Raw genomic sequence first — 13,236 nt, forward strand, 5'->3', positions numbered from 1 at the left:
CAGGATCCTTGAAGATGTAGTCTTCCTCATCTGCAGCGATCTCTCCCATCTTCCGTGTCCTCAGTTCATTGCTTTAAATCTTTAAATTTACTGCGCAGTGCTAATTCCCCTGCATGCCCTGCCATAGCTCTCCCGCGGAGCACTGAGTGACTCGTCGTGAAACCTCTTAGCAACCTCATGAACCCGAATTCTTCCCAACTCCCATGTGCCCCCTGGAGGATAAATACTTTCCTCGTCTGTTTTTTTTTTCTTTTCTTTTTTTTTTTTTTTTTTTTTTTTTTTTTTTTTTTCGGGGCTTTCCTCTCATGTCTTTTGACAAGCAATAATAATAAATTAATATTTGAAAAGGAAAACGAAGGTTTCTGACACATCTCAGGGTGGTTCTTCCCCAGTCCGAGGTTCCATTACATAATTCTGATAATTCTGGCATCTTAAAGAGGTTTAATATGGATGCATGCTCACACAGATTTTGTTGCTCCCTGATTGGCTTTGCTGTAAGTGAAAATTACATTCCAGTGAATGTATTTCACTAGATAAAGGGCAAAATCCACAACAATCTTGTAATGTTGGTTAGGTAAGAACGTTTTTTTCCCAATCGTTTACTTTGCTCCAGGGAAGTACAAGCTGTACTAGCGTGATTCCTTTTTCATCATGATGCACTCTCTCTATGCCCAGAAGTTTTACTCGCAGGACTGTTCCTCCAAGTATGACTAGGATAAAAAAGATTTACAGTTTCTTACTGTCATACTAAATGATTTTAAAGTTTCAAAAGGGCAGAAAAGACCTTTATTGAAACCTCTTTGATAATGGCATTGTGACATGATTGCATTATGATTTATCTTTGTATTGAAATGCATATATCAGGAAATTGCCTGCTATTGTTCATAAGGAGATACTTCTCCTGAAGATGTGTTTTTTATTTCTTTACTCTCAATTTGCTTTTAAGTAGCCTTAATAGTAACTAGTATAGCAGAGCCAGATTTACTCTTAGCGCTCTTTTCTGATAAATTAAAACAGCACTTGCTCTTTTACAAGCAATTTCTACAACATTGAATACAAAAATAGAATAGGAAAAATCAATATAAATGTGAGGATGTGGTGACTGTTATTGCACTGAATCAGTCTCAGTGCTATCTGAGCAGTCCCCAGTTTTCCTTCATCTCTTTTGAACAGCTAGGATTCCTGACTGAAGAACAGTTACCATCAGTATGAGTCTTCTTCCCAGTTCTGAATCTTCTAGACCAAGCTCCTCTGATGACACCATAATAATACAAGTCCTGCAGAAGCAAGCAGTCATGCTGGTGTGGGGAATGGTGATCCTGCAGTGTAGCTGAAAAGGTCTTTGCTCCCTTGGCTCTACTTAGTTGATTCTTGTATTTTTGCAGGTTGCTGACTATTGCTTTTTTCTCCTTGAGCTTGGGGAGTAAGAAAACCAGTGAGGACACCTCAGTTTCTCTGGAGTGACCTTTCCTTTTTCAATGCCCTACAGCTATGGGACTTTTAGTGTCTTTGCCACTTCAAGCATCTGGTTTCCAGTTAGGCCTTAAGCATGGAGTGGCCCCAGGGCTGCTTTACCTCATGCCTTGTCTACACATCCCAGAGGTTGTACTTAGAGCACAGGGTCTGCCAGAGTGCAGGGATCCTGGCGCTCAGCCTTTTCCCACAGATAGGCTGGGTGATGGCAGGCAGTGTGCTGGCACCAGTATAGAGCAGGGTGAGTTGTGCGGGGTTTTAGTTCTGCTTGGCTTCAGCAAGTCAGCACCAAAAGTGGCTGCAGCTCAGCTAAGGATCTGATGCAGAGCACTCAGTGTTTACAGCTTTGTTGGGATGCACTAATCTGTTTGATCCTGCTGTACTCTATCTGGCCGGAGGAATTGCTGAAGGAGAATATTGTTTTACATGGATGAATTTGAGTAGAGGTCTCGTGAGCTTCATTGCAGTGTCCCGTTCAGTTGGAGACTCTCACAGTTCCTAATCTCCATAGCAGGCACAGTTGGGCATGGACATTAGAAAAAGGCCAGCAGGTTTTTCTGCCTTGCTTTAGAGTATCAGTTGAGCCCTATCAGTGCTAGAAACAAGTTCTTATCCTAGAGCTGGACCATGCCCTATTCCAAGACTTTGGAAAGTGGGTGGAAAGAAATGGGAAGGTTATTGAATCTTAACAGACAACAGATCTGTGGTCAAGAGATCTGTGCACTGAGCCTGTACATTGCAGTCTTCCCTCTTGGTTATGCAAGTAAACAAGCAAGGGGTAGAGAAGGTATAGACACAGTCATGCCTCTTCTCCTTATGTTTACACAGTTTGGTGGATTTGAGAGACAGAAATAGTGTTTTAGAGTACTTTGGTTATGGTCTTTCCTATCAGTGGATGTTTCTCGGTGCAAATTTTCTTGACAATTTCCTCAAGACTGTATGATGTTGAATCAGCCCCAAGCCATTTTGAGCTGAAAGGAACCTATTAACACAGGTGTTACTAATAACACCTGTCTCAGAGCAGGATTTTGAAAAGTCCTGAAGCAGATGGGGAAACCCTGGAACAACCCAGCTGGAACAGTACTGCGTCAAAGAAGAATGAGCCAAAAACCCTTTCATGTGTAAGATTGAGGACATCAGTATTGCTTGTGTTTCTCAGGAATGAGAATAAGGAAAGCATAGCTCTATGAGAATACAGCTCTGTTTGATATCACTGACTCCTTTGCTGCTGCCGTGGCAAAGAACATTAAGACTGAAACACCCCAATACAAGTTGGTAAATAAACACACATCTTCTATACCTGACTTCCTAAAAGAAAAGCATACTGTATAGATATAGGACCTGAAACCTGAATTGAGAGAAACAGAACCAGACCCTGTTATTAAGAATTGTTATAGGAGGAAAGAGAATTTATTCCATAGTATGTAGAACCTCTCTAAAATCTCATAGCGCTAGGGAGTGCAGAGCCTGGAATCCATTTCTCATTCTGGCAGTGTGGAATTACTGGGTTATAACCTGATTTGATCTTATTTCTCTACTTTGTGAAGTTCTAGAAGCAAGGCTAGAATTCTGTCAAATAGAAAGGAACATGAGTAATGAAGAATAACATCCCTCTAGATCAGATGCACCAACAAAATGATCGTGCCTCTTGAAAAGCAGAAATTTAAATTATTCTAGCAAAAAGACTTCTAAAAGATATCCTCTGCCTGTTGCCCCAGAGGAAAATTCAGTATTTTGACAAAGGAGGGAGGATAAAAGTTACTTCAGGAGTTTCCAGAAATCTCTAGTTTCTTCCATCCTTATCTGTTTGCAACAGACACATAGGATGCTTTATAAGATTTCTGTTCCCTGATTAGTTTTGATGTATCATAGATGATTTTAGATGGAATAATTAGGAAACACAGGCTTCACAGTTTGATAGTGAATGCGATGAGGAGTGATGGGTCACAGTGTAGTGGTGAAAACAGAATGTCCATGCCCATGGCAGAGTGTTTGGAATAAGGTGATCTTTAAGGTCCCTCCCAACTTAAGCCATTCTGTGATTCTGTAATTCCTCATTTTAATGCTGAGCCTGTAATGCTGATCTGCTTTTGTTGTAATGTTGCAGTACTTGAGATGTGGGGAAAAGGCAGTGGTAGAAACGACAGCTGGCGGTAATCAGGTTGAAGGAATGCACCCTTGCAGCCATTTGTGACAGAACAGAACAGCTCCTGCAGTTAGCAGTGCTGAAGGTTAACCGATTGTGCAGACTCTAATACAAACCCTATGGAAGATTTTTTTCTAGTTGTTGCTCATAAAGTTTTCTGTGTTTTACATGGATGCTTAAGTAACCTTTTATTGCCTTAAGAATGATCAAAAATACAAGTAACTAGATATTTAGTTCAAGTTTAATCAGACACCTCTGCTATGTTTAAAAAGCTGAAGTGGGATATAAAAAAATCCTGTTATCTCCTCATGTGATCTACCTGCACAGATATTCCAAAAACCATTTGTCAGTATTGTCTGCAGCAATATTAAACAAATCATGACTGGGACATACCAGTCCCCTGAAAATGGTAATCTATATGTTATTTTATAATGTAATGACTTCTATCTTCATCTTATGTATGCAGTAGGCACTCACTAAAGGATAAAGCAGAACTTAATATTATTGTGTTTAATCAAGAAAGGCATAAAAGATCTTCTATAGGCAGAAGGCAAGGTCATGTCTTAAGCAGAGTACAGAGAAAAGACAGGGAGAGCACACTGAAGTTCAGGAACTGAGAATGGACTTGCAGGAACATCTTTTTTCTGAGGCTGACATAATAGGAACAGAAGATATTTCCATGTGAAATTTCTAGTCTACATCTGTTTCAAAAACAGAAAGCCAGGTAGCCTAAAATAATGCCCAACAGTCAAAACCGCCATGTAACTTAGTTGAATTTTTACTTGGAAAATTAAAACCTGTACCTTTTTACTCAGCAGATGTTACAGGGCAGCTGGAATTATGGTCACTTTGGAGAAATGTGAGATGAAATTTTAGCTCCACTGAAGGACAATGGTGAAAGATCCGTTCACACCAAAATTCCCTTGGATACCACCCATGAAATCTTTTTACCACTGTTTCTGTTGAGAAGCCAGAACTACTGTGAGAACTGGACTTTCCATTCAAAAAGCAGCTCAGACTGCGTGGTCTGGTCACAATTCATTTGCTTGTGCAAACCTCATTGCAGTGACAGGAGGAAAATGATCCAACTTGGTTTTCAGATCCAAACCTGGGTTTTCATGTCTGACAATTAGAACCCACTTCTCTCCCTACACAACTGTAAAATTAACCCATTTTGTCCATAGGTCTTTAAAAGTTAATAAACATTAAACCAACTATGACATATTTGTGATTTTTCAGATTGATGATGATTTAAATTTTTAAAAACCACATATTGTGTTCTCCACTTTTTTCACTGATTTCAGCACACAGTGAACTCCACTTTGTCCTGCCTGATTTGACTTCTCCCCTTCCAGGGTAATCTTCCTGCCTTTACCAGTATCATTGTGCAGAGATTTGCATAAGCATAGCTGAATGTAAACATTTATGTGAACAGAGAGTTCTTTTAGTACTTGACTTGTTTTATTTCAAACACAGATATTAATAACCACACATATGTATACAAGCACCTAGGTGTAAATATACCATGTTATATCTTACATATGCAGCATTAGATTGAAAAGTCACAAGTTTTTTCCAAAGCTTTGCTTGATTATTCTCTCTTAATTTTTTGTTTTGTAAATTACTGGGAAATAGTGTTTTAAGTGACATGTACTTTTAAGATACATTCTGAGGAATGTATCTCATTTCAAATGTGCTGAATTTGAAAAAAAAAAAAACCAAAGAAAAGAATAAAGGATCATCTGATCAACTCCTTCATTATTATTCTCTTTTCCTGCTCACCTCTGCCGTGGTATGTAGAAATTGGCTGATTTATTTAAATCTCAGTAACTCCCACAGTATATGGTTCATAAAGTAGCATTTACAGTGTGCATTGTAATACGTCACTGCTAGTAGAAAGACTTTAAAGTAAGATGGTTTGATGCTGTTCCAAAAGGAAAAATAGAGTAAAACTCTCTAATATTAGGTCAATTGCTGTAAGAGCAGTTTTAGGAGAGAGATGGTATTTTCTGAATGACAACTGACACAAAAAACCCTCCCAAAAAAAAAATAAAAAAAAAAATAAAAAAAAAAAAAAAAAAAAAAAAATCAAAAAAAAATCAAAAAAACTAACACAACCAACCTTAAAAAAAAACAACAGCGAACCCTAGCCCAAAAAACCATCCTCAGAAAGTAGTTCTTCAACACTGCCTTTTTTTCCCACAGCCTTGTGGAGCCCCTAGCCCTGTCTGCAGAAAATGAAAGAGAGAGGGGTGGGATTAATGTGTAATTAAAGGGAATTTGGAAGGCTGAGATGTTGCGGAATGTTAGATCAGTAGCTGGAACAGCATGTGGTGTTCTTTAGGCAGGCTTCATTGAATCCATACAAAAAAAGAAAGAAGGGCTGCTTGCCCGTCTGCTCATTTATCAAACAGCTAGGCTGAACTTTCACAGCTCCACGAAAGTGTTTTACTGTTTGCTGAAGTTTTACTCCAGAAATTAAAGCTGAACAACCTAGCGACTCTGAGTCTTTGCTGCATTTTTGACATCAGCCACCTTGTGCAAAGCTCTTGGAAACCAACACAGGTCAATTTTTACATTATACTAAGGAAAGATGGTTGTACGTTTGCTAAAGCCCCCCCAAAAGTACTGAAGAAATGGTCAAATATGTGACATTGTAATGTCTTTATTTTTATAGTGCCTTTTGATCTAAAGACGTGTTCCAAAGTTTTCAGTTATCCATCAGGATTAAATATTTATCATGGTGGGAAAATGGCTAATGGAGAAAAAAACCTATATTATTTAATCAGTTTAAATTGACTTTGTTTGTAGTTGAATAGCTATATTCCATCTTACAGGCTTGTCTTCCTTTAATATTAGTTGGTGTTACTCCCCCAAAGAGGGAGCATTTAGCAATTTATGTTACAAAAACATAATTTAAATGGATTACAAATTTTAAAAGGAAGTAAGTCCTTAGCAAATAAATCTTCAAGGCTTACTGCAGTTTTTGTTGCACGCCTGCTCTTGCAGAAAACTTTTCCTCCTACTGCAGACCCCAGTGAGAATCTGGTTTAATCCTGTGAGGTGCTGAGCATCTCCTTTCCAGCAACAACAGCAAGCTTTTTTTGCAAGATTAGCCTGGTTGATTAGAGGCTCTGATGACTTAAGGCACAATCTACATTCATTGATTTATTTCATTAAATGCAACTGGTGCTAAAGAAATGGTCTTTTAATGTCTGCTGACATACTAGAGTTTGGATTCTTGGTGATATCCTGCTGTTTCTGAGATCCACTTGTTTTCCATAGAGGATAAATTGATTATGAGACATCTTTACAAATGCCATGATGAGTTTTCCTTGGTAGAAATTATGCCCCTGTCAAATACCAAAATCTTTTCAGAGAATCATCCTTTAGAAAAAGAAGGGTTTCATGGAAAGTTTCTGAATGTCTGTAGAGAACTTTGTTGATCCTGCAAAGTGACATAAATAAGTATTTGGGCAATTTTAATCACAGTCCTCCTTAGTTTAGAGGCAGAACTGATCTTAGATTTTTAAAGAAATATGTTATACTCCAGTAAGTTCTGAAAGTATTTAAATTAATGGTAGTTAATGGAATTATAGTGAAGCTTAAAGTCTCTTTCCCCTCTTTCAGTAATGGAAAAAATCAAGAGTTTTATTTCTGGTTTCTCCTATCACGTATTTTTCGACATCACAGTACAGTTTTTCTGCTTTTCTGTCTTAAAAGTCCATATTAAATTGAATGTTGGTAAATGTGCTTTTCCATTTGTCTTAATATCAGTTCTATTTATTTGCAGATAATAAGACAACAGTTTCCACAACTAACAACAAGAAGACTTGGAACCAGAGGCCAATCAAAGTAAGCAGTGTATGGTATTATTATCATCACTGACAGGGCCCCATCGGGCTCTGGCTTTACTGAATGGGGAATGAGAACAGGGAATAATTTGTGCAGTTGAGGACTTAAAAACAACTTTGATGGAGGTTCTGTTGTAGTCTTTACATTATCTTACAGATTCAGCAGTGATCCTGCAAAGGTGGTCTAATGAAGCCCCCTTACTGATTTGATTAGCAGTATTTTCCATATTGTTTTTCATCTCAATTCACTTTACACTATGTAAAAGACATTCACACACAAGTGTAATGGAGCTACCACTGAAGGCTGGGAAATTACAACTGGTTAGCATCATGTTTTAGGCTAGAGAACAAGTGTCAGAATGCTCTTTAGAATTTAGGTAGGAACATGCGTTGACCTATACTGAAATTGTCCACAAACATGTATTTAACCACCATTTTTCCCATGTGATGAAATCCAACATACCCTTAGGTGATTAAAGAATTTGCTTATTGCCTTGCCCAAAAGACAGTGTTTTCTGAAAACAGTTCATCCTAATTCCAGACTGAGAAGGTGATTCAGAATTAAGAATGCGCTTCCTGGGGTATTTGACTTTTTCTTATTGTTGATAAGATGTGATTTACCAATTTACATAGAGGATATAGTGACTTTTTTACACTTTTTTCTGCTTATGGACTCCAAGAAATTTTTATGGGGAGCTTTGAACCTTTTTGTGGCAAGAGTAAAGCCCCTTACGTAATAAAATCTGCTTTTCTTGATTAGCTTTCACAGAATCCTACAGAGTAGCAAAAGTGTAGTGTCTTGGATCACAAGTGAAAAACTTGTGGAAGAGGAAACAAAAATGTGAGATGGTGTGTTTGCAAAATTTTGTTGGTAAAGCCTCTCTTTCAAAGTAAAGCCTGAAAACCACAATATGGCTAAATCTGAGAAGAAATATGCTATTAGGCTTGAACTTACATACTAAAGCTAGAATGACCTGCTTTTTTAAAAAAAGATGCTAAGATGCTAAAAGAAATGCTATTAAAGACAGATTTACTGTGCTCTTCCAGTAAGTGGTCCATGCCAAGCAGTATTTCTTTGATGGGACAAAATGCTCTTCTCCCCAGCTTGATATTTTCTTAGTTTCTGTAATGAAGTTTTCTTTTTCTAGAGCAGACATATTTAAGCAGCTAAATGAAGATTTGATTTTGGGAATGGTCCCAAATGCAAATTTTGAGTTGCCACAACACCACTCATCAAAGCCAGCAGAAATCTCTCAGGTGGAAATTCTGAGCTAGCCCAACAGTATACTAGGAAAGCATGATAGGACCATAATCAGAGAATCAGGATTTAGTGCTGAATGTAAGTTTTGTGGAGGCTCATAAAGATGGAGTGAAAGTATGTACAAGCTGCTTTGTGGACATATTCATGTGACTACTCCCTATTGGTCACCAAGTCATCCTGGCATCAGCTACAACTTTTTGTACTTGTCCTTCCATTTAATGTAAGGAATGAACACTGCTTTATTTCCAAACTGGAGCTCCTCCCACAGTTCCAGGAGTCTCTCAGAGGGCAAGATGGTCTTGATCTGCTGACTAGTGGCGTTTAACACCTCCAAAAGCTCTCTCTACTCTCACTGAGACTTAATATTTCTTGCACAATTTCCCCCTTGCCTGCCTGCCTGTCAGAGCAGCTTTCAGGTCACAGACTCATTTCATGCCACTTGTGCAATGCTTCTGCTCCTTATCGAGTAAATAAGGGGTTTCTGTCATATGCACAGAGACTACCTGCATACTTAAGATAAATCCTCTCCTTGGTAGACCCAACACAGCTATAAATGAGCTCTGGTTTTGTTTTCAGAAACATCTGACTGCATTCTGATTATGTGTTACGTAAAGAAATTACTTTAGGCATTAACACTTCCATCTCTTTATCACCAACTGTGCTGACCGATTGCTGCCAGTATTATTTTTGTTCTGCTTCCCTGCTACTGCCAAAGGAAATTCAGCCATAGAAGTGGTTAAGATTTTCTGACTTCACACTGTTCTGCCTTCAATCTTTCTGTAGCATGACTGCCTTGTAACATTACAAAGTTCAGAGCTACAATGGTGCTGTACTCTTGCTCATCAGTTGTGAGCTTTCCCTGTGAGTTTTGCAGCTGGTTTATTGATGTGAGCATCACCAGCTGTTCTCTGTCGCACTGAGCTTAAAAACAGTTACACCACAGGTGAGCTGTAAGAAGGCAGCTGAACATAAAAGCAATTTCTTTCTGTACTGGAGTCTGAAGTTCTTCAATTTGGTACACAAGGTGTGAGTTAAACCAGTGGAAGCTACATGGTGCGAAGAGAATTTTGCTTCTTTCTTTAAAAGAGTGCTGTATTATAACAGATCAATGAGAGTAAAAAGTATTTCACTTTAACACAAAAACGATTTTGTTGTCTGCATGTTATTCTTCTACATATCAAATTTCAAGCCCTATTTATTAAAACTAAGTTGATTTTTTTTCTAACAGAAATACAAAAAAAAAAAAAAAAAAAAAAAAAAAATTGGAAAAGAATCTGTGTAAACTATTCCAGTGAGGTTTTGCCCTTTGGGATAGTAAAATTACTGAAAGAAGAAGCTATATAGAAAAATTTTGGAGTCAGTTTTGCTACTGCTGTCTATATGATTTTGGAGCTACATAGAAACATCTTTTATGCAGTTTACTACCAAGTGAAATATACCAGGAATTAAACACTGCACAGTGAAATTCTACTACATTTTCCAGGCTTCCTTTTTTTTTCTTCACTGATTTAAAACAAAACATGATACAAGACTGACCCCTGTTTAATTAGACAAGCCTTTCAGTCCTGCTTGCTCTGACTTTTTCCCTCTTCCTGTCTTTCCCTGAGGAATTTGTGCTGCTGGCTCCCTAGAGCATTTCCTGTTGGGTTCCCCTGTCCCAAATGTAGCACACAGGTTATGTGTGAGTTTTATGACTCTTACCTGCAGTGCTTCTCTGGCAGTGGCCAGAGAGGAAACTGGGCACTTAAACCAAAATCTGGAGGTGTTACCGTTCAGGCTAAAAAAAAAAGCCAAGCATCTACAGCTGGTGCTGTTGTAGCCCTTTGCCATTAGTTACCTGTTACAGATTAGGAACATTCTGGAGCATGGTTTCTTGAACAGAATGCGTATTTTGACCTAAGCTCTGATGGGAAAATTTGGAGCCAATACTGTTGCTTTCTCAGGTATTGAAGCTAGGAAATTCCATTCATACCATGTCAGTGTAATGTTTTAAAATATGTCACTTGGATTATTCAATATTGAGTTCAAGATAGCTTTTATTTTTAATGGACAATAGGGAATGTCCTCAGTGGGTATGGCAAGGAGCCATGTATTAGAAATTCGCTACAACACACCAGGCCTCTTCTCAGCTGATGTCTGCTGATAGAAAAGTTTGGGCTTCCAGCTCTTTGCCCCTTTTTTCTTCTGGGGATTATGACATGAACTGTTCTATGGGTGAATGACTGTGAGTGGAAAAAGGGAAAAGTCACCTGTTAGTTTAAACTACCATCTCTTGCATGCTACTCTTTAATTAATTTGATCAATGACCTTTGTAAAACTGCCTCAAGTGAATTTGTGTCTATTTGAATGAACACGTCATGGCAGCACTCTGGAATTGTAACTGACTGAAGAGTCTAAGAAGCATCTAGAGATGGAAACTTCTTGTGTCATAGTGGGATCCAGAAGACAGAGTCTTATGATGATCTGATAGGCTTTTGATAGGCTATAAGGAGAGAAGTGGAGGATCATTGAAAACTCTGTGTAGGGTTTGGCTGAAGCAAAAGTATACCAGCAATGCAATCTTGTGATGCTTTTTGTAATAACTACTAATTTAGCTGATGGGTTGGTTGCCTGCAGCTGAGAAACTGAAATAAAAGTTAGGAAATTACAGAAGGACTAAGATAAAATCTCTGCTGCTTTGATGCAAGAATTTTTCTTGATAACCAGTGCTTCAGCCAGCACCTATAATAAAGCTGATAGCTTTAAAGAGTGGTAGCACAAACTTGTGCCATAAGGCAACTGATCTGTTTCTGTAGCATAGCCACACCGTAATTCTCAGTGTAGCCTCACCAACAGAGTTATTGCAATGTCCTACCCCTCGCTGATCAAAGCCCAGTGCCGATGTTAGGGTATGAAGCAAATAACTGAACTCTGCATTTCCTGCCATTCATCGCTTTCTAGCACAAGCCTTTTCTACCCCTCTTTTCATTGAAATGTTTTCAATTTTTGAAACACTTCTGATCAACTTGTTTACAGTAAAGACTTATGCTTTTCAGGGACCAAACCAGCACTCAACAGCCTGAGAGTCAGGGAGCTGAAATAACAACAGAAGGGCCAGTCCAGAGGGTCTATATCTCTGCTTATTGCTGAACTAAAGGAGCAACTGCACGAAGAGTTCTGCCAACAAGTAGCTTTAGGATTTTTTGTTTAATTAAGAAGCTAAAAAATGAAAGCAGATAATTTTCCTGCTCTACAACAGTCATCTTACTGTTACCACAAGGAATGAAAACTTGAAGTTCAATATATTATGACATTATTCTGCTGCTGAATCAATGCTTGTTAATAATGTATAAACTATTGCTCTGTTTTGCTGTAGAAATCATTTGCATTATCAGTTTCCCTTGCCTCTGTATATTTTTATTCAATTTTCAAACAATCTGCTTTATAAAATACACATCTCTATGTATCAGGTACCATTATTATGGAATTGCAGTGAAAGAAAACTCCCAGTATTATGATGTGATGTATTCTAAAAAAGGAGCAGCCTGGGTCAACGAAACGGGAAAAAAAGAAGTAACCAAACAGACAGTGGCGTATTCACCACGATCCAAACTGGGAACATTGCTGCCAGAGTTTCCAAATGTCAAAGATCTAAATCTGCCAGCCAGTCTGCCAGAGGAGAAGGTAACATTTTGGAAATACTTTCTCAGCTTGCCTCAGCTTTTTTTTCTCCCCTGCTCTGGATGAAAGTTTTGTCTAATATATAAAGACTTTAAACTAGAGTAAGTTTAATAATGCTTTGACTTGATTTGTGGGGGACTGAATTACATCATCTAATAGGATGAAATATCTTCCCTTAAAAAGGGGAGCTGGCGCTATCAGCTGTACAATATTTCTAGTGCTCATGCACATTTTTTTAGAATTTACATTACATACAGCAGGGCAGCTTTTAAAATTATGTGATGTTTGAGGGCAACTTTTAAAATATGTTACAGCCCTCTAATCTGTGAACACACTTGATGGCAAAATGACAAACAGTTCTAATGCTTTCTTGAGCAGAAAGGGACTTGGTGCATTTCCTATTCTTCTAGAGTAGAAATTCAGAGAATATTATCTGCACATATGACAAAAATGCTCTGGCTCCTCTTGGCTGAGCTTGCTAGGTCTCTGGTTCTATTCACATGTGTAGTATCAATGTGAAGTGGACAAAAGAATAGGGTTTTTAGTTCTTTATGTCCTAATTAGGGCCACATTCTTGTCTTTGATCTCACTGAGGCTTTTTGCTCCTCTTACATTTGAAGAATCTTATTGACAGAAAAATCCATGAATTCAAAGGGAGAATTTACTTTTGGGAAGAAAACTCATTTTACAGCTAACCTACATACACTTCAACTGATTTAATTATTTTTGCAGTTGTGCATAGATAAGTAAAAAACTTGCTTTTTCTGTGCTCTGTGTTCTGATATTTTAGAAGTGGGTTTCTTAAAGCAGAATGATCTTTCATGTGTCTCCCTCATTCTTTT

At 38.1% G+C, this 13,236-nt stretch overlaps 1 protein-coding gene and 1 long non-coding RNA gene across 3 annotated transcripts in view; one reads left to right on the forward strand and one right to left on the reverse strand.

Moving 5' to 3' along the window:
* The window catches only part of LOC310908484, a 311,975-nt gene that overhangs the window by 98,941 nt on the left and 199,798 nt on the right, over window positions 1–13,236 (reverse strand). The window lies entirely within an intron of this gene.
* RFX4 (regulatory factor X4) overlaps window positions 1–13,236 on the forward strand; it is a gene marked incomplete at both ends in the record, with an annotated part of 91,590 nt that overhangs the window by 35,976 nt on the left and 42,378 nt on the right. For both annotated transcript variants that reach the window (XM_083859101.1, XM_083859100.1), the window contains 2 exons: window positions 7,413–7,474; window positions 12,184–12,397. In XM_083859101.1, the coding sequence (XP_083715227.1) occupies window positions 7,413–7,474; window positions 12,184–12,397 (276 nt within the window). The remainder of the gene's footprint in view (window positions 1–7,412; window positions 7,475–12,183; window positions 12,398–13,236) is intronic.

This window comes from Zosterops lateralis (assembly GCF_965231275.1).
Source record: "Zosterops lateralis genome assembly, chromosome: 4".
NCBI classification, from domain to species: Eukaryota; Metazoa; Chordata; class Aves; order Passeriformes; family Zosteropidae; genus Zosterops; species Zosterops lateralis.